This window comes from Garra rufa, chromosome 3, assembly GCF_049309525.1.
Source record: "Garra rufa chromosome 3, GarRuf1.0, whole genome shotgun sequence".
In the NCBI taxonomy this organism is placed as follows: Eukaryota; Metazoa; Chordata; class Actinopteri; order Cypriniformes; family Cyprinidae; genus Garra; species Garra rufa.
The window spans coordinates 9,924,854-9,948,065 of NC_133363.1; the positions used below are offsets into that span (position 1 = coordinate 9,924,854).

The 23,212-nt window shown below is 37.9% G+C and overlaps 1 protein-coding gene across 1 annotated transcript in view; it reads right to left on the bottom strand.

The window, feature by feature from the left end:
- The window catches only part of tead1b (TEA domain family member 1b), a 95,015-nt gene that overhangs the window by 29,317 nt on the left and 42,486 nt on the right, over positions 1-23,212 (bottom strand). Inside the window, exons 4-5 of the mRNA XM_073835667.1 lie at positions 5,347-5,411; positions 198-260 (exon numbers count right to left, since the gene is read on the bottom strand). Coding sequence (XP_073691768.1) covers positions 198-260; positions 5,347-5,411 — 128 coding nt within the window. The remainder of the gene's footprint in view (positions 1-197; positions 261-5,346; positions 5,412-23,212) is intronic.

Genomic DNA, 23,212 nt, shown 5'->3' on the forward strand with positions numbered 1-23,212 from the left:
GAAGCGGCCAGTAAAACAGACAAGCGTGAAAGGAGGATGCACATCGGGGACGGGGCAGAGGCGTTGAATTATGTATGCTAAACAGGCCGTCGCATGCGAGGGATCTAGGTTACAGGAATTAGAGCAACAAGGCATTCACAGGAAACAGGAAGTGAGACGCATGGCAACCACAAGCCCAAAAGCAGAAAAGCGCATACCTTTAGCTTGGAATGAAATTCACGAGATTTCCTTCTGGCAAGAACCTGAATGTGACTAGACACCTGCGGGGTAGGGGAGGGGAGGAAAACAAAGGAACAGCCTGTAACCATGGCGATGAAAAGCCCCCCCTGCAACTGGGCAGAGCTAGACGTACCTTGATGGCAGCTTGGATTTCTCGAACTTTCTTTCTTGCTAAGACCTGTATGTGACTAGACACCTCCGTTTTTCAAAGCAAAACAAGAAAAGCAAAAAAGAAAAAGCAATAAAGAATTACAGACATTTTTAACAGGCACAACATTCGAGGAGGGCCTTCTGGCCAAGCCGACGGCTGCCCAGCGCACCGGCCCGCTCACCTCCTCACTTAAGTGAGCTGATTAAGGAGAATGCAGGCTTCTTAAGCACATTAAGAGAGCGCAGATGTGAGCTTCTGTGTACTGAATGAGAATGGCCACGTCTAGTATTCTTCGGGGAGGAGAGCGAGAGCGGCCACGCCGGCCCCGGGGCCCTTTAACCACCGCTCTGCATATTCCACTGAGTCGGAGTTGTGTGTTTGTGAATTATGTACTAATGGTGTATTAATAGTGATGTGAGGTGGGAGCTGGGAGGTTGTGTGATGTTGTAATGAGGCTCTGCTCCGAGGGGTTACGTGGAGAGCGTTCCTCGTCTTAATCAGGCCAATCACGCACAAGTGGCTGTTGAGCGGGCCGCACGCTCGACGCCGTGTGTTAATGAGGTCGGCGGTCTCCGGAGGCCCGCCGCTCTCGACTCTCCAGCCTGGCAAAGTCACATTTACACATATCTCAGCAGCACAAGTGGTCCTTTGACCTTTCCAAATTAATTACAACAATCACTTCAATGGTTCAGGCTTAGCCAAATGAAATTACAATGGGATTGTTGCGATGTTTCAGCGCTTGGGTCAATTTCTGGACTTTTCACTTTGCTGCGAGTTTGAAGGGTGTCAATCTTTTAGAATTTCGTCCACGTAGGTTTGTATCGATTTTTTTCCCATCTAGATAGTTAGGAAATCTTTTTATGTCAAGGCATGATCGTGCTGCTGATTACAAAAGCTAATGATTAAAATGCAGGCCTCAGTTTGTATATATAAAAACTTTGCACTTTTTATTTAAAAGTTCTGAGTTTAAATGCAGAAATGTTTTTGCACTTTAACTAGTCGTAGCAAATATGTGACCCAGGACCACAAAACCAGTCATAAGGGTGATTTTTTGGAAATTGAGATTTATACATCATCTGAAAGCTGAATAAATAAGCTTTCCATTGATGTATGTTAGGATAGGACAATATTTGGCCGAGATGCAACTATTTGAAAATCTGGGGGTGCAAAAAAATCTAAATATTGAGAAAATTGCCTTTAAAGTTGTCCAAATGAAGTTCTTAGCAATGCATATTACTAATCAAAAATTAGGTTTTGATATATTTATGGTTGGAAATTTACAAAATATCTTGATCTCCTAATGATTTTTGGCATAAAAGAAAAAACGATCATTTTGACCCACACAGTGAGTGTATTCTATGGCTATTGCTACAAAAATACCTGTGCTACTCATGACTGGTTTTGTGGTCCAAGGTCACAAACATATGGTCAATTATATTATCCTGGACAATGGTCATTATTCACAATATTTGTGTAACACTTTACAATATTGTTCCATTAGATAAAATCAACTTTAACAAATAACTAACAATGAGCAATACAGTTGTTACAGTGTTTATTAATCTTTGTTAACATAATTTAATAACAATGCAACTGTTCATTAGTTCATGTTATCTCAGGTCCATTAAAAATATTAACAGATACATTTTATTATTTTATTAATGTATTAGTACATAATTCAATTAACACTAATATTAAGTACATTTTCAGGTACAACTTTATATTAGGTGGCCTTAACTACTATGTACTTAGACAAAAAAGTACAATGTACTTACTGTGTTCATATTGTATTGCAAAAAAAGGTTAGGGATTGGTTTAAGGGTGAGTTAAGGTGTAAAAGATGGGTCATTATAAATGTAAATACAGAAATGTAATTCACAGATGTAATTACATACAGGTATTTTTAAGTATAAATACTATGTAAAAACATGTATGTACACAATAAGTGCACTGCATTAAATGATTAATTGATTAATGAATATAAATACATAGTAGTTAAGACCACCTAATACAAAGTGGGAAAGTGTTAATTCATATTACCAAATGTTAACAAATGAAACTTTATTGTAAAGTGTTAGCCATATTTGAATGCAGTATCCAGTCAGAAGCAATTTTTCGTAGAATGAATATCAAAATCTCATAATTACACAGTTTGTTATTTAACTTTCATAAAATATTGTGATAACTGTAAATGATACTGTGCTGATAAATCACTCTAAAGTCCTTTCTTGTTGGTTTGAGGGATCAGAGAGTGGCCTGGAAACTACATGACCCGGAATCTTCCCATATCTAATTTAAACAAAAGGATGTCTTATATAATGTTTCCTGTCTGCTGTAGTAAATCTATCTGATAAAGAGCATTGAGGCAGAGCCATGTAAGCACAGTGTTACAGCTGCACCAACACATACATATCAGCATAACAAATTACATTACAGTCAAATGGAAAAAAACTGATTCATGAATTTAAACAGATATGAACAGGTCATCCGTGTAAAATTTTTTAATAATAAGCCTTTTAAAACAGTGATGCTTTGTGTTTGCTAATGTGTTAGTGAGTGTCTTGGCCATAGTTGTTCAGCGGCGTGTTCTCATGCAGCTGAATGAAACATCTGCCGGCTGAGCCCAGTGTTCAGGGTCCGTCTCTCCTACAATCGCATTAGCGTTCTTGCACCCAGCCTGAACATGCTGCAAAGCTCCATGCTCCTGCATGAGTGGCTATGTGTGTGTATGTGTGTGCGTGCATGTGTATGTTTTGAGCAGCGTGTTGAAATTTGTATGAGCAGGGGTGGGCGATATACCAATAAACAATAAATTTGTCAAGAGAACTGGTATTCCAATCACCTCAACCTCTGCACAGTAAAAAATAAAAGATGAAGGTTGTCTCAAATGCCCTACTTGCTAAAATAATGGCTGTTTCACATCACAAGCCAAACTAGTACATATTTTTCATAGCATGCTGATCTATTTCTAACACATCTTTTAGGGGGTTTTTCTGTATAGGTCTTATTATACAACAAAATACTGGAGCAAACTATTCATTCATTGTTTGAAAAACACATCAGTCACTTTACAAAGCACACACACTTTCTATTTAGTAAATCTGACTGAATACAGGCATTTTCAGCAGTTTATAGTTTGGGGTTTGGGTTCAAGTTGTCAATTTCAGATTTTTATATACTAATTACATACACTAATGCTCAAAAGTTTGGTATCAGTAAGATTTTTAATGCTTATGCTCATCAAGGCTATGTTCATTTGATCAAAAATACAGAAAAAAATTAATATTGCGAAATATTATTACGATTTAAAACAATGTTTTTCTATAATAATATACATTAAAATTAAATTAAAATTTAATCTGTAATGAAAGTTGAAATTTCAGAATTATTACACCAGTCTTCAGTGTCACACAATGATTCAAAAATCATTGTAATATGCTGATTTATTATCAGATACTTTTTTCAGGATTCTTTGTTTAATAAAAGGTTCAAAAGAACAGCATTTATTTAAAATAGAAAGGTTTTCTAACAATATGTGACCCTGGACCACAAAACCAGTCATAAGGTTAAATTTTACAAAACTGAGATGTATATATAATATGAAAGCTCAGTAAATAAGCTTTCTATTGATATATGGTTTGTTAGGATAGGACAATATTTGGCCGAGATACATCTATTTGAAAATCTGGAATCTGAGGGTGCAAAAAAATCAAAATACTGAGAAAATCACCTTTAAAGTTGTCCAAATTAAGTTCTTAACAATGCATATTACTAATCAAAAATTACATTTTGATACATTTACAGTAGGAATTTTACAAAAAAATCTTCATGGAACATGATCTTTACTTAATTTCCTAATGATTTTTGGCATAAAAGAAAAATCAATAATTTTGACCCATGCAATGTATTTTTGGCTATTGCTACAAATATACCCCAGCGACTTAAGACTTTTGTGGTCCAGGGTCACATATACACTACTGTTCAAAAGTCTGGGGTCAGTAAATTTTTATTCTTTCTTTTTTTGAAAGAGGATATGTTTAATTAATAAAAAGTGATAGTACATTCTTAGAAAAGATTTATATTTTGAATAAACGCTGTTCTTTTTAACTTGTTATTCATCAAAAATCCTGATTAAAAAAAAAGAATCACAGGTTCCCAAAAAATATTTGGCAGCGCAACTGTTTGCAACATTAATAATGCTAATAATAAATCAGCATATAAAAACGATTTCTGAAGGATCATGTGACACTTAAGACTGAAGTAACAGCTGATGAAAATTCAGCTTTGCATCACAGGAATAAATTACATTTTAAAGTATATTAAAATAAAAAAAAAAACATTATTCCATATTGTAATAACATTTTGCAGTATTACTGTTTTTTTTCTGTATTTCTGATCAATAAATGCAGCCTTGATGAGCATAAGACAATTCTATCCCACTTTACATTAGGTGGCCTTAACTACTATGTACTTACATTTAAATGAATCATTTGGTACCATGTACTTATTGTGTAAATATGTGTTTTTACATTGCATTATATTATATAATACAACATTATATTGTACTATATATTTTACAAACCCTATATGTTAAAACCTACATGTAATTACATTTGTAATTAATTTCTGTAATTACCACTGTTGAAAAAGTGAATCTGAGCAGATCATGTATTTAAAAATTGCAATTTAGATGAATGGACTTCTAAATCAATATTATTTTCCATTAGACTTTGAATCTCTTTTCTGTAAAAACATATGCAGTATATAAAGAACATCATAACAAAAAAAATTGAAGAAAACTGTAATATACATTTGGCCTTATATCGCCCACCCCTAAGTGTGAGTATCTCTTTATTTCTGCTGTTCTTTGTGCGAGCTGTAAGTTTTCTTCCTGCAAAAGCTCAGATAGCAGGTGCATTCAACAGTACTGGCCTTCCCGTTTAGAGGCACGCATGCAAGAACACGGATTCTCTTACCTGTTTTCGTGTCCTTGTCTTCCCAGTTCTGAGTTTAATGTATCTGGCAATCAGCTCATTCCGACCTACGGAAAGACAATGGAAGAGATGTGTTAATGTGAAAACTTTGGAAATGTACTCCTTTAAATTTAATGAACCTAATCAAAGCAGGAATGCATGGCCTTGAGTTGGTATGCATGAGCCAAAATTTCTATAGCCTCAATTGTTCCCACCGTGTCAGCAACATGTAGCAATCTTAACCCCAGTGAATGAACAAACACGCCTAATTTAAATGAAAACTTGGCCGTGTGTGCTATTACCATGAAAATAGCCCAACAACTCTACAGCCTTTCAATTTAATCTAATTTAATCCCAATTTCTTCAAAGCCTCACGCTATGAAAAGAAACAGATCTAGACATTCATATGGTTACAGCACGTAATGGCAGAGGAAACATATTCATTTAACACACTACTGTTCTCACTAAATAATAATTAAAGCATGGTTTTGTAGTGATCTCCAATTAATGGCAGCTCTACACATTCTTGCGCCCTCGGCACTGCTCTAATTACTGATGCTAGGCACAATGACCCCTGCTTAGCCTTTTCATATGTTAATAACATACCGCCACCCCAAAACTATTACGCAAATTATAGGTAAGGAGCCACTCTAATTATGTGTCCAGCTGTAGCCAACCGTTGCCATAGAGCCCTTGTTTTTTTTTTAAACCCTGGACCGTGTAATAAAACTAGCTTTTTAAACAGGCAACCGCAGAATTGATGTAGGTACAATTTAATACGCGTCCACCCAATTTACTTTGGAACAACATTAAACTGCATTTTCTTCTAAATATAATTAGCGCAAAGAAAAAGAATAGTGAATAGAAACACTGCATGTTGGTTTGGATTATTTATTCTAAAACCATATTATACTACCATTCAAATATTTTATTGGTGTGTGTTTTATTAAGAAATTAATATTTTTATTCACAAATATGTGACCCTGGACCACCAAACCAGTCTTAAGTAGCACAGGTATATTTGTAGCAATAGTCAACAATATATTGTAGTGGTCAAAATGATCTATTTTTCTTTTATGCCAAAAATCATTTTAAGTAAAGATCATGTTCCATGAAGATATTTCGTACATTTCCTACCGTAAATATATTGACACTTAATTATTGATTAGTAATGTGCATTACTAAGAACTTCATTTGAACTAATTTAAAACTTTATTTTCTCAATATTTAGATTTTTTTGCATCCTCAGATTCTAGATCTTCAAATAGTTGTATCTTGGCCAAACGTTGTCCTATTCTAACAAACCATACATCAATGGAAAGCTCATTTATTTAAGCTTTTAGATTATATATAAATCTCAATTTCCCAATATTGACCCTTATGACTGGTTTTGTGGTCCAGGGTCACGTATGCATTAGATTGATTGAAAGTGAGTACACTGCAAAAATGCTTTTCTTTCTTTGATATTTTTTCTTGTTTCCAGACAAAATATCTAAAAAGTCTTAAATCAAGAAGGATTTTCTACATGAGTAAAAATTATTGTCTTGTTTTCAGAAAAGCAAGTCAAAATTAAGTGAGTTTTTGCTTAAAACAAGTTAATTAATCTGACAATGGGCTAAGCAAAAAAAATCTTATTTCAAACAGAAAACAAGATTATTTTTCTTACCCCATTGGCAGATTATTTAGCTTGTATCAAGGAAAAATGCACTTGATTTTGACTTGTTTTTTGAAAACAAGACAATAATTTCCTTCAAATTCTTCTTGATTTAAGATTTTTTAGATATTTTGGCTGGAAACAAATAAGAAAAGCATTTTTGCAGTGTAAAACATTTATAATGTTACAAAAGATTCTATTTCAAAGAAATGCTGTTATTGCAGCCTTGGTGAGGATAAGAGACTTCCAAAAGTCATAACATTTAAAAAGTCATAATGTTTCTAAACTTTTCACAAATCCTGTAGATGTAAACTCAAAATTGCCATATGAACACCAATGTGCAACATGTAAGTAAGTGTTAAGCCATGGGTCAAACTAAGTTGACATTAAAAGTAAATTACATTTGTCAAAGAAAAGATTTGTACAAGAAAAAAAAAAAAAAACAGAAACGGCAGCAGATGTGTTCTGGGTGTGGAGTGGGGTGACTGGCCATGGCGGCGGCTGGGCTGAGGTCTGTTGTTTGTGAAATGGGCACACACTGAGATGGCAAAGCCGCATCATCCACCTGCTGTGCGCTGGGCTCACTGTGTTCAGGTGGGCTGGGTAATCTCCTGAGCTTCTGCTATTAGGCACACCTGTCGTTTGAAAGGGAATCTCTTTCTCACTCGCCTCCTCTCTCTTACGTACCAGTCATTTTCCTTTCTGTCAGCACAATCCTCACGAGTCTTAAAACCAAGGGGAATCATAAAGAATGAAATGCACCTGCTGATATCAGTTTTTCCTTGCACATCGTATGTTTTAGCACTAAATTCACTAAATAATTATTTCAATTAGTTAATAATGCAAACACGCCCACAAAATCAATGCTGAACACAATTCGTATCCCGCTATTCCCAATCATTTAATGTCAGTCCTAGATAGTAGAAGATGCAGCAGACAATACAATCTGCCATGCTTTACTAAGACTGCACAGAATCGTCTAGATATGATCAATTATAAATATATTTGATCAAATTTTGCTTCCTTGATCAATAGGAAAATGTACATCTCTTGAATCAAGTTCTATATACCGCCTGTTTTTTAGAAGCTGAGACTTTAGAAGCTAACTAGAGATGTGAATAATGTGAAAAATAAAGTATATGACCGACTACTTTAGGCAAGATTCTACAGCATGCATCCAATGGATACTTCACTATGCCATCAGGCCATGGGGGAGGATTTGAAGAGTTTAAGTAATTATGCTGCTAGGCCACATGACAATAACAACAGGATGGATGTAGTATGTCAGTATTTCAATAATGTTTTGCACATATCCACCTTATACCTGTAAGAGTGGGCGCAGCAGCCTGTAAATTTTGTAGGTCTGGCTTCCGGTCTCATCTACGTCCAGCTATTTTCAGATGTACAAAACAGCTTGTTTTGCTGCTTAATATTGCAAAATGGTGTGTCTTACTATATTATTTTAATTATGAGCACACTGGTTTGTAGTGCAAACAGTTTTACCATCTACTGCACGTTGCTTTATTCTCGTTATTTCCTAGTAATGAACCAGAAGTCTCACCCATAGGCTTAATTCCTCATTGAATAAAAAGGTGGATAAAAATAGTTTTTTAATGGTCATAAAGTAATTACAAAGTAAATACATATTTAAATGAAGTATTTCAGACTTTTAAGACATCATAAAACATAGCAACAGATCTTTTCTTCCATGTTGTGATGTCCATCCAAAATGTAGTGTAGGCATTTGGTTCTACTTATCGGTTGGTAGCTGAATTTGGAGATGAGGGCGTTGCACACAAAATTGTATGCCGATTTGCAAGAGCATGCTAGGCCAAGTTAAAGTGGGTTAAAATTATTGGAGAAGTCCTTCATAAGTCACCAGAGAAAGACAGTAATATCATGGTTTACCTGAAAACCCTAAAGCCGCACTATAGGTATACATCACATATTAGCACAAAAAACTTGCTATTTTGAGCAATCGATTGAAAATGTACTATCAATCGTACTTACAGTTTGTGGTTCAGAGATGCTTGTTAGTTCAAATAAACAAGATTAGAAGCCAAAGAAGATAAAAGCCAAGATTAGAGAAGCAGTCCTAGGTAAAATGACGAGCACATAACAAAAGGTTCGAAAATGTATTGCTGTGATATCATGGAAAAATACATTTTAACCACTTATTCTTCACATCAGCATCTTTCAGCAATGAAAACAAAAACTTGCTTTCACAGCGCAGAACACATTGTCTTCTCAACATGATGTAAACACACTAACTAGCAGAAGAGGGCAGGTCAGACTGTTTGTATTTTGTGGGCAGACATTAGATTCGAAAATATGACGATGAAAATATGAAGGAGATTCTGAGTCGACTTTCTTTTGAAAGACAATATCTTTATGTATAATGCACTTTTTTGATTAACAACTTTGCAGACTGTTTACATTGAAGGATAGCTATGTTACAAACTGCAAAAAATATATTTTTCGAAAAACCCCTATGACCTGCTCTTTAACTATGAAGTCATCAGCAATGTTTCAAGTCTGAAAAGCCCCAAATTGGCACTGGATGCTTAGATAACCAAACTCTGGAAATACCCACAAACCATGTACACATATGGCAATATTGTTAGGAGTCTCCAAAGACCCTGTCTTAACAAGTGCGTAGCACTCCCCAACACAGCCTGAGGCCAATGAGTGTGCGATTCCAACATGCGTGCTCGATGCATGTGCGGGCTGAATGGAGGGGAAGCTCTTTTTCTTCACGTAGGGCATTCTGTTAAGGCTATAACAACGGCGGAAGATCATGTGACCTCCAGGACAAATAAATAGCATCTGGGGATTTTCAGTTCCAGCCCACCTCCCCAGCATGCCAACACTGTAATCTCTCCCAGATGAAGCCAGGGCCTCGCCACTTTCAATAATTCACACACTGTGTACACATAACATGACAATAAGGGCATTCATGCAGACGCCTGATTCCTAGATCAAAGCTCACAAACGGCCAGCTGTAAGCATGCTTACTGCTGAATAATTCATTCTTTTCACCGCCTTGAAAAAAACCCTGCTCAGCAGGACTTGGCCAGCACGCTTTCTTTCCTGTGTTTGCCGTGCAAAACAACGCTGGCAGAGAGATACTGAGTCAAAAAAAAAAGCGGGTAAGAACACACTGGAGGTCCTGAAACCCCAGGAAACAAGCTGCCCCCCCAATGACAATAATAAGAGAAAGTACTTTTTAAAGTAATACGTGTTCCAGTTTTATTGTAAGAGAGTGTGAACATGTGCTGTGTATGTGGCTGGACTCTAAAGTCCTTATTCTGGATCAATGCATAACAATTTATATTCAGACTTTAGAATAAAATATTAATAGTTCTGGTTGCTGAAACTGAGCTGCACAAATAAATCAAATTGTTTTGTTATATATTGGATTAATGATTCCAGTCAATAAGAATATTGTATGAAATATGAAATTAGTGAACATAGCATTGCACCGATTCCATTAAAAGTCTTGTCTTTGGTGGTTATTCATGGCAAATATATTCATTAAGCAATATGGAGTACATGAGGAGTACGGCAGAGCAGTGGGTGGGAACAAGGAGGATGTGAACTCTTGCAAAAGTTCTCCAGTTGTCAGTCAAAACAGCAGGGAAAGGATTAGGTATTTATGGCCTGACTAAAAAGCAGAGCACTGAGCAAAGAAGAAATCCGTCCTCTCGAGTAGGAAAAGGCTTCCCTTAATTTCAAAGTCACCGGAGTCCATATCAATAGCTCCTAAAACAGCAGAAGCCACTCAGTGGGGCCTGCCGGCACCCCTCTTTCTAGGATTGTCCCCCAGCTGACTCTTCATTCAATTAGGAATGCATCTCCGCCCTTTGCGCCAACTCCCTCAGAGGAAAGAGGAGCGGACTCCCTCCCCGCTCCCTACTGAGAGCTGTCAGCACTCCCACCTCAATTTAGACACTAACTCATCCTGCCCTGCTCAGACTTCACAGATATGCACCGGCAGACTCTGGCTGTTGAAGGCTTCCCTGAATAGGGTGTGTCTTTGATAATTTCGCAGTCTGGAGCCGAAGTGTGACTGTAGCTTGACGATGGCTAAGCCGGAGAACAATTAACAGTCCTGGTACAAGAGTTCACCCTCTCATTACATCCGTCCATCCTTTGGTTCCTGCATCCCCTCCTTGAACTGAGGAGGTTTACACAGCTGCTGCATTGGCCGCTACTCCCCCACAACCCCCCACTGTGGCCCACTTTACCACATTCACTCTCACCTCACAATGCTGCATCACACTTCTTTAATTTGGATGAGGTTTCATTACCTCAATTGGGCTGCTCTCAAACGGCTTGGCACAGCAAGCATTTTCTGTGTTTTATGGTTGTTTCTCTGAGTTGCCAAAACAGACAAACAGCAGTGCACTTTTAAATTACTAATCACCATTAATGTGTCAAGACCCAATGTCTGTTCTCAGCTCACAATGACACCTTTCATCTTACACTTCAAATGTTCATAAATAATTGTCATTACAGGAAAAAAAAACTATATTAAATGTGCTTTGTAGATTGTCTACTTTAAGGTACTATCACTTGAGATGATCAATGCTAGGACTTGATATAAAGCTCTGCTGAACAAATCAGTTGGTCCAAGCTGATCTAGTTGATCCAGCTGGCTTGGACCACTTAGTACACCAAAATTCAGTTACCATGTCCAGAAAAATCAGCTTGACCACTTGCTTGATGCTCAAGGCTCTTTATAAACTGGACTATGGCTGGTAGAACTGGTAGACCATCTTGGAACAGCAATAAACCAGCTGCTGTTTACCAGCTTTCCTCCTCTTTGCAGTTTAACTAGGATGAATCCATCATCATCAGCCTTTACATTAGCATCCTCTGAGCTCTACAATAGGTTCAAGCTGGGCAAGGTTATTGATTAACTGGATTATCATTTAGTGGACCAGTTTTCAACATGGCAGACCACCCTGGTCAAGCTGGTTAGGGCTGGTAGACCACCTTGGAACAGCAATAAATCAGCTACTATTTTCCAAAAACCTGCTTGATTGCATAGTAATGATATGACCTGGTTTCTTTAACAGGGTTAAGCAACAAATTACAGCTCCCTTCTTCTTCTTCTCGCAGTTTAACTGGGATAAAAAATAACAACAGCAGTCTTTGCATTATCATTCTCTCAACCCTACAGCAGATTCAGTCTAGTCAAGATGGTTGATGATCGTTTGGTGGACCTGCTGAAAAATCTTGACCAAGCTGGTTTGAGCTGGTAGAACACCTTAGAGCAGCAACAACCCTGTTGAAAAAAACAGCATGTGCTAGTTAGCTATGTTTTTAGGTATGGCATCTGGTTGGAGCTGGTTTAAGCTGGTCCTTAGTTGGTCATGAGCTGGCCCTCAGCAGGAGCAACTAACCAGCATTTTGAGTCCCACAAATGTGCTTAACCACCTTAAGCTAGCATGAGCTCTCTTTTTTAGCAACATACGTCAATGTATGCTAACTAGAATTTCAAGTCTCAAAAGCAAGCTTGACCACCTTAAGCTTGCAAGAGCTGTTTTATCTAGCAACATGTGGTAGTGTCCTGATCGTTACAGGTCTATCTAATTTGCATCATCTCTAGCTCTTCAATAAGCTCCCTCCCAGTCCTTCAGCAATTTTAATCTGGTCAAGATGGTTGATTAACTGGACTATTATTAGGTGGACCTGTTTTCAACCTGGTAGATCATCTTGATCAAGCTGGTAAGAGCTTGTATAGAACGTTTTAGAGCAGCAACCGGCAATTCAAGTCCTAAAAACTGCCACCTTAAGCTGGCATGAGCTGTTTTTTTATAGTCCTCCTCCTTACAGGTCTAATTGGAATGAAACTATTAACACCAGCCCTTCCATTAGCATCCTTTCAATCCTACAACAATTTCAAAATCTGGTCAAAATGGTTGATTTAATGGATTATTATTTGGTGGACCTGTTTTCAACCTGGTAGACCATCTTGATCAAGCTGGTTAGAGCTGGTGAAACACCTTAGAGCAGCAACCAACCAGGATTTTGAGTCCCACAAATGAGCTTGATCACCATAAGCTTGCATGAGATCTATCTAGTATGCATCAAAACCAGTCCTTCCATTAGCATCCTCCCAGTCCTACAGCAATTTTAATCTGGTCAAGATGGACTTGACTATTATTAGGTGGACCTGTTGTCAGCCTGGAAAATCATCTTGATCAAGCTGGTTACAGCTTGTAAAGAACACCTTAGGGCAACAACCAGCATTTCAAGTCCCAAAAATTACCACCTTAAGCTGGCATGAGCTGTTTTTTTTTAGCAACACATGGCAGCGTCCTCCTCCTAACAAGTCTAACTGGGAAGAAACCAACAACACCAGCTCTTTCATTAGCATCCTTTCAGTCCCACAGAAATTTCAATCTGGTCAAGATGGTTGATTTAATGGACTATCATTTGGTGGACCTGTTTTCAACCTGGTAGACTGTCTTGATCAAGCTGGTTAGAGCTAGTGAAACACCTTAGAGCAGCAACTAACCAGGCTTGACCACCATAAGCTTGCATGAGCTATTTTTACTGATCTTTACGCATCTATCTAGTATGCATCAAAACCAGTCCTTCCATTAGCATCCTCCCAGTCCTACAGCAATTTTAATCTGGTCAAGATGGACTGGACTATTATTAGGTGGACCTGTTTTCAACCTGGAAAATCATCTTGATCAAGCTGGTTACAGCTTGTATAGAAGACCTTAGGGCAGCAACCAGCATTTCAAGTCCCAAAAATTACCACCTTAAACTGGCATGAGCTGTTTTTTTCTAGCAACACGTGGCAGCGTCCTCCTTCTTAAAGGTCTAACTGGGACAAAACCATCAACACCAGCCCTTCCATTAGCATCCCCTCAGCCTCTCACAGATAGCACTCCACAGGAGCCAAAGAGCCTCTACAGCAGGAGTGTGTTATATCATTTAAAAAGACAGCATAAAATTGCCATTGATTCCACACCGAGGGGGTGAAGCAAATAAAGCCCCATCATCCTTCCTGCCAGCATGTCATAGCAAAGATGATTTAATCAAAGCAAAATCCTGCAGCTCGGCTCAGACCCCATGCCATAAACATTGTCCTCATTTATAGTTATAGCATATTAAAGCCTTTTAATGGCTTTGGTTATGTTCTTTGATTGCTAAAAACACATCACATTTTTTTCTCAGAGCTTTTTAAAGGACTCATTTCCTGTTGTACCACATTTGTTTAACGCAGGCCTGACCGCACTCACATCTGGCTGGTTGGACAACTATGATGTCAGTGGATGCTGGATCGTGGCCATACAGCCAGTAAGCAGTGAGAGATTTCTCACATAAAGGCTTGCTGCAACAGCTTCACCCCAGCTAAATCTAGCATTAATCCTCAAAAGGCCCAAATTGAATCTGTCAGTTGTCACAGCAGAAAGGAACTAGAAGTTTGATCATTCCTAACATTCACAAATCAAACTTGTTCGTCTTCCGAACAAATGACTTTCATGAGCCACTCCTTTTAATCAACTGGTCAAAAAAGGCAAACCAACTGGGTAATGTTATCAAATCTATTGGTAATTAAAATACTCAAAGCTAAACTTTGCATTACCACAAATGGTATTTCGGAGAGTGCATTTTAAGAAAGACGAATGCGATTGGTTGCTCGTAAGTGTAATTATTGAGTAGTACGACTTCTACAGTCACTATGGACAATTTATCACAAAAGCATGAATTCTTCAGGTTTGATATTCCCCCGGTGAGACCTGTGGAGACAGCAGCCCTTCTCCCGTGTGCAGTACGAGACACAATGCCCCTGCTTCCCTGTCACGCGTGATAGATGACTCGAGGGTCTCCGGCTTCCATTAGCATCACAATAGTCTAAACCAACAATATGGAGGCATTCACTCCAAGGGTCCCTGGCTCGGTTGGGCTGGGGGAAGGGCCAGAATGGGGCAAAGGAAGGCAGGCAGGAAGCCTTTTACTCCCAAGAACAACGGCATTCAAGGAATACTACTTGCTAGGAGGGGAACACACATAGACAGGAGACAAAAGAGTAAGATTTGTGCCTCGGAAGTTGAGCAGGTGACACAGAACTAGTGCACAAAACGTGAAACAAAAAAGGAGGTACATGCAAAAGTTCCTCTGGCAAAACTTCAAGGATTTTCAGGATAGTGACTTACTTTGACAACTAATTTCCACATGCAAACAACAAAATTTTCAATACATGTGACCATATATTTAAACTTGAACTTGCATCAGAACAAAAGAGCAAAATCACACAAGAGAAAGCGCCTAACTTTAATCTAGCTACTGAAACCTATTTAGAAAGACTGTTTATAAACATCTCACTCATGCAAACCAGCTGCCTATTTCAGGGGGCTTATGTTTCCTCATTACAGGGCCCCTCACTGCAAAGAAAAGGATCATAAGATAAACATTATTGTTTCATGAAGAATTTTTTACATCAATTGCACAAGACCTTTGTAAACCCTTAGGATTATTGAAATGCTCTTCACACTAATAAAATGTTTCTTTCAAGGACCTTTCACTAAAATGTTCTTTGGAGAAACAAAACAGAGGCACCCTTAAGTTGACCAAATTTGTCACGCACTTAGCAGTACCCTGGCCTTCTTAGGGTCAACACAGTGGCCTCTCACCCTCCCTTTGACTTGAACAAGCCTAGAGTTCAAGACCATGCATTTTGCCCCGTGACCTAATGAGTGTGTGTGCACGTGTCTGAGGTTAGGCCATTCGGATGGGTCCTCTGTGCCATCTGCCACCTGTTGAGAAGGCAAGACCTCACACACACACACACACACACACACACACACACACACACACACACACACATTCGCATACATTTATGCATCACCCCCACTTACCACACTCAGAAAGAACAAGCTTTTCAAACCACATGTCATATCCATTTATAAATGATGTTTGCCAAGACAGAATTCACTGCTGTTACTGCTTAGATTTGAACAAACCATTTTTCTAGTTTTTTCTAAGCAAGCTATTTTAGCCTGATGAACAATAAAGTAAAGTAAAGTAAAACAATCTTCTAGAACAGGAGTTCTCTACTCTGGCCCGTTAGATCCATTTTCTTGCAGATTTTAGCTCCAACCCTAATCAAACCTACTTGAACAAGTCAATCAAGGTCTTTAGGATCACTAGAAAGTTACAGGGAGGTGAATTAGATCAAGGTTGGAGCTAAACTCTGCAGGAAAATGGATCTTGTGGGTCAGAGTTGAAAACCCCTGTTCTAGACTTAGATTGAAGGTGGGACTAAAGTTTTAACTAAGGATCAAAATATCATTGCGAATTGCCTAGCAATACCCTAGGAAATGAACCACTGAAGACTGAAGTATGCTTTATTTTCTGCGTTGAGCTCTATCTTGAGTAAAATTAAGTGTACAAGGCTTTCAAAGCATACTCATTGACTATGAGCATGGATGTATGTGCATCTAGAGAACCTCTTTTAGCTCAGATCACTTGCACTTGTGCTGGTGTCCATGTGGAAGAAGAAATAAAGCTGTACGCAAATGGCACTTGTGGAAATTAGCGGACAGTGCTGATGATGAAAATTACATCATGTGGACTATCCATGAACTGGAGCAGAAAGTGAAGAAGTGAAGCAGACTTTTGTCTATACACCACTAGAAAATGGTACAAAAAAACTTCTATGTACCATTTAGGAACTGATAAGTATCATTACGAAAAGAGGTAAATGCGGTACAAAGGTCTATATCTGAGCTATATCCTGATATCCAAGCTGTGCACCTATATATAATTACATAAAAATACTAAGAAATCCTTTGAATGCATCAGATAATAGAGTTTTGGAGAAGCATTTAAACCCATCTTGTAAGGAAGCATTCATTTTGTCCATAAAGCACCACATCTCTCACCAGGACACAGGTACATCGATGCTACATCTTTAATCTTTCAGATACTCGATTAAATATAATCTTCACAGGCTTTTATTTATTCCAATCCACACTTGAGCCAAGGATTTCTGGCTTTGTCTCATAGCCTTCATATCTATACGCCTATAATTCATGAGCCGTTTCTCAATGCACATAAAAATCGTTAAAAGCATTTAACCTTAATGTACAAAAAGCAGCTTCTGTTTGAGCCAATCACTTATCAGAAGCTCATGGGTGACGGCGAATGAAAATGGATCAGACTGTAACACGCGACCACATTCAATAGCCACACTTGTTTTTGTGGTCTGCAAAGGACGGAAAAACAGGTCTGCAGGCCTGAAAACTGCTTCATGTTCCTTACTCAGCCATTACGTCTTACTGAAAATTCCCCTACTCCATCACTGTCATGCAGTGCACTGCTGGTCTGAAGTGAGTGGGATTCTGGTATGTAACCAGGATCTACAAGCATACGTTGGTAATAGACCATCACTTTCATCCAAATGACTGCCAGAGACTGGAGCACACCTGAAAAATTCTATAGCTCGCACAATTTATCAAAGGTTAAAGTTACATCGGTATACCTAAAAAAAAATCTCTGAGACTTTATACATCCTTTATCCTTTATCCATTGTAATAATGTAATGTGATGCCTAAATAATCTTTAAGCTTACAATTTATGATTTACAGGGTTCGTACAGATACTGTAAAATTTCATGGACTTTTCAAGCACACAAGTTTTCTTTCATAACTTATCAGTATCAGCAAGACAATATTCTTGCATAGTTATTTATTTTTCCAACATCTTACATTTACTCTCAAAAAGATCTCACTAAAATTGCGTAATCTAATCCAGCAGCCAAGTTATTACTAAGAACCAGTTCAAAACAACGATTCATTCACAAAACTGAAGATCGCCAGGTCAAAGAGCATCAGAAATCAGTCAGCATGACTTAAGAATACAATTTGGTAATGCCGTATTTAACGCTGACTAACAGACGATCAGTCTTACCACAAGTACATGGACATGACAGCCAATCAATTAATTCCTCATAATACTGTCTTTAAATATAATAAATACCACTTTAAAAATCAATTGAAAGTGTATGAACACAAAATGAGATCGATAGATAACTCCTGGTGACCTGCGAGACGTCTGAAAGCTCTGGTCGGGGCTCTAGGTCATGAGTCAGAAAACCACGGAAGGATTAACGGTGGGCATCCATTGTGTGAACAGACAAGCCACCGGCAGAAAGCTGTGGGTCGCAACCTCGAGGCTTCACCGAGACAGAGAGGATTACGCTAGACGACCCCTCGTAAATCCTCGTGGCGAGGCGGCAGGTGAGGAGGAAGAGGAGGCCTTGGCATCTTTCCTCTAGCTAGTCCTCTGTGTTTCCCAGCAGGCAGACAAACGCCCTCCCTCCCAGGGTCTGCTCGTGCTCCCATAGGACCAATTATTGCAGCAAGTCCTCCACTGAATCACTCTATCAATTAGGAGGTGGTGAGTACATCATCACATATATTACTGCTGAGGCAGGCCTGGCTGTGGGGGTTAGGAGAAAGAGAGCGGCGGAGATGGATGGATGGACAGCGGACTGATATGCTGGAGCAGGTCGGCGTCATCAGGGCTCCCCAGAGGTGCGGGACAACTCCACCTCCAGCCCTGCGGATGTGTGAACACACTGGCGGCTGGCACCTCCCAGCGAGCGCACGTTCAGAGCAAGAAAGAGGGTTAAATCAATATTTTCAATCTCTCAGGATCAATCCCACATCTGAACATGAAGAGAAACCTGTTAGCAGTCACCAATATGTGTAAATGAAAAGCCAAACTTCATGACCTTGATAGTTTCTCGTCTTTAAGTTCCCTGCTCCATCTCCTGCAATGCAGCTCTCTAACAAGCCCAAACTCAGCTGAAATGTTTCAAGTTTTAAGTGAACTGGGCTCCTGCACCACACACCCTTCTTGAAACATCCATCAGAATATAAAGACATTATATAAAGCTTCTGACCACAAGACAAATTATTCGATAAGGGTTTGCAAGCTCCTGATTATTTTTTATATTCGCATTTCATATAGTAATAAATCATTATTTTAAAGCACTTATTTATTCATTAAATAAATTAGAAAGTATAGATCATGTAATCAACGTTTAAATGTTTTTTAAACATTTATGAGCAGGAAAAAAGTATGGGTTTTGATTGAGATGGAACATTATATTATTTTTTAATTATTTGATAAAAGGTAATTATTTTACTTTTAGATAAAACTATGCATGTATTTCTTTATTTAAAAAATGATAACAGATAATTTAATAAAGGCATTTATTCACTTATTTATTTTTTATTATAAAATTTATGAGCAAAAAAAGTAGGATAAATCTTGATTTAAATGTTGATTGAGATGAAACATTATACTATTTTTAAATTATTTGATAAAAGCCAGCAAAGCTCCTTAATATTTTATAATTGCATTTCATATAATAATAAATGTATTTGTAATCATTTTATTTTTTAGAATAAAACTATGCATGTATTTATTTATTTATTTTAAAAAGGAGAACATATAGATAATTTAATAAAGGCATTTATTCATTTATTTATTCATTTATTTATTTTTACTATAAATCTTCAGCAAGAAAAAAAAATGTAGGATAAAATTAGATTTAAAAGGTTTTGATTGAGATGAAACATTATTTTCAAATTATTTGATAAAAAAAGAGCAAAGCTACTTAATATTTTATAATTGCATTTCATATAATAATAAATGTATTTGTAATCATTTTATTTTTTAGAATAAAACTATGCATGTATTTATTAATTATTTTAAAAATGAGAACATATAGATAATTTAATAAAGGCATTTATTCATTTATTTATTTTTACTATAAATCTTCAAGCAAGAAAAAAACTGTAGGATAAAACTAGATTTAAAAGGTTTTGATTGAGATGAAACATTATTTTCAAATTATTTGATAAAAAAGAGCAAAGCTACTTAATATTTTATATATGCATTTTATATAATAATAAAGTTATTTGTAATTATTTTATTTTTAGAATAAATTATGCATGTATTTATTTATTTATTTAATAAATGAGAACATATAGATAATTTAATAAAGGCATTTATTCATTTCTTTCTTTTTTTACTATAAAATTCATGAGCAAGAATTTTTTTTGGATAAATCTAGATTTAAATGGTTTTGATTGAGATGAAACAGATGAAGCCCTTAATATTTTATATTTGCATTTCATATAATAATAAATGTATTTGTAATCATTTTATTTTTTAGAACAAATTATTTATTTATTTAATAAGAACATATAAATCATTTAATGAAGACATTTACTCATTTATTTAGTATGATAAAACTAAATTATTCAAATTAATAATTATTATAAAGAAACTGTAGGATAAATCTAGATTTAAATGAAACATATTATCTTCCCCACCCATGCAGTCTTCAGAACAGTCACTACAGGGCAGAGTTATCACATTATAAAGAAAACATGACAATGATGCACACAACAAGACCAGGGACAGTTGGTAAAGACATTAAATAAGGATCGTTTCATGTTGCATAACTAGGAAATGAGAAATGTTTCAAATTTCACTCAGAACAGAACCCTAACTTACCAAGTCTGCTCTATACAGTGTGCAAATTGTGAATAAGAACATTATGTACACTGCATGAATCCCACAATGCAAACTGCTCTTTCTTGACTAACATTTTCAATGTGACAAATGAATACGAATTAGTCACAATTCTAATTTATTTTTTCATTGACACATTTCTGAGATAATAACAGATTAACTATTTCAATGCAACAAGGTTATGTGATAAAGCACTGTGCTAAAGCATTTCTCACTGCCAAAAAGTTTCAAATACTATTTAAAAAAAAAGCTGTATTCAATTTAAGCAGTACATTTGTATGCCATTATGAGAATAGCCACAATATGTTAACCAATGAACGCTGCTGCTTCTTTAAATGGAGCATAATGTCCTGCTTCACTCAGACAAAAGCAGCCAATTGGAGAGATGAAATACAAGACCAACCTCAGCACTGGCTGATTCTGCTGGATCTGCTCTTCAGCAGCGGAGAAGACAGCTCACATGATCACCACAAATCTCTGCAGTCACGTCCAAAAAATGCAGTCAAATCTGTTGAGCCGGCACATTCATTCTTTACAGGACATTTACGGCACTTTCATTAGTTAAAGACACTTTAAATACCTTTATTAGTGGTATGACGTGAAAAAGAGCTAAATGGAAACTGAGCTGAATTGAAAACAAAAAATATACTACTGGATTTAAAAGAATTTTTGACATTCCACACTTATTCTTCGTTTTCTGACATCCTTGAGAATCACAAAGTCATTTCCTCTCATACTAAAGATGAAATCGCTAAAAATTGACCACAACATTTTACATGCCCTCACGGTCTCTGAGCTTCAAAACAAGCTCTTTGTGCAATCGGAGAAGCTGTCAATAGTATCATGTCACATCGTGGTCAACAAATAGCAAACATGAAATGCCTTGGGCGTTTTGCTTTCAGACTTGGCCAGCCAAGCATGGGATAAACTAGACAACCCAAAGCACTTTGGGTCGCACTTCTTTTCACCTGGCAGGCCTGGAGAATGTCTGACCAGTGGGGACATGCAGCATAGGACCCCGGGGTCATTTAAACAACTCGGAAAGGTCAACACCGGGGCACGTCCTGACCACGAACACTAGAGATAAGCGCAGAAATCTGAAACCTCCAGCCTGCGTCAATACAAACCAAATTATATTGGTTCTCTGACAGGTCCATATGTTTACAACGTCTAGGTCCGAAAGAACGAGAAATTCCTCTTCATTCATTGTTGGCACAAAACATCAGGTGCTGACAAGCCCTAACAAGGCCGTCAAGACTAAGCTTTGTTAAGTGTGACACGACCAGGAGGCGTAAGATAAAGTCCACGTCCATTATTCTGAAAACACGACTAAATAGCTTGTGATCTGACAGATTTTTCTGGCGCTTTTGTGTTTTCGGGATCAAACACATGCATATTTTTTTTTAGTCACGCCGCTGCAAAGCCCTTCTTTTGCAGTCAGGCGGACGGTGGTAGTATGAATTTTAGGGCACACAATCAATGATAACTCAATATGCTTTGTTAGAAAGCACTCCAAATATTTCAGCAAAATGAAAAAAAATCCCACAAGGCACAGAGAAAGAGGCACAGCTAGTTTGCTGGTTTGTATTATCCATACAGAAAATCAATGCAGCGGTTCCCCTCAGGAACACGTTATTCAGCTGATTTTTACGCAAATAAGACGGCGGCAAAAAAGACTAATCATCATTATGTTTGGAGAAAAAGGCAGCATACTCGGTTTACTCCACGAGAACAACCCCGGCGGTATTTCTGACTCATTTTCGCGGAGTAAAATGTAATCGTTTTGTAATCGGAAATGTGTTTCTTGCAGGTGTAAAATCACTGCGGTGTGTCAAAGCTACAATTGCGCACAAACAAAAGCGAGGGATTATATTGGAGGCGTGTGTTAGACTAAAGTTCTCCAGACTCCATTCTGAGCGAATGCAGGAAGCAGGGGCCTGAGCGGATCCCAGAATTCCTCATTATCCTCACAGCGGGTAGCTAGGGTGCGCCAGCGGTGCGAGCGCGAAGCGGGCCGCCGCTGAGGCAGGTCTGGGAACAGCGCTCTGGCAGCCCCACGGGGGAGGCCAGGCTCGCTCATTAGGCCTAAATGATCCACGGCAGCCCTGCAAACCAAGTGCCACTTAGTGCCCGTCGGAGACGCCAGTCCGGCCCTGATGAGATTGCTGAGCACACTGCATATCTGTAATAACACGGCGAACAAAAAAGGCCTCACAATGGCGACGGTAACTCCGGCAAATGGGTCCAGCCGACGTTTGGCCGATAACGTGGCAGCGCGCTCCCTGCAAATGTCTTTCATCCTTTGGTCGGGGTTGAAATGACACAATATGATAAATGTTTGCCACCTTCAAAGCAAACAGATGCGCTGTGGGAACCGCTCTGGTGGCGAAAACCTGATATCAGCAAGTGCGACCGCCGCTAAAAGCAGTTCGTTGCTCCTGAGGCAGATGGTCGTTTCACACGTAATAATTACAGCAGCCTCATGTATTCTCACGCTCCTGTCACATTGTGATATTTACACTGCTTTATGGTAATAATCTGACTGATTATACTAATAAATGTCATGAAAACGTTACCATCACGCATGTCTGAAATCCAGTGCATTCTACTTCTATTTCTTAACCAGCTTGCTTGTCTTCT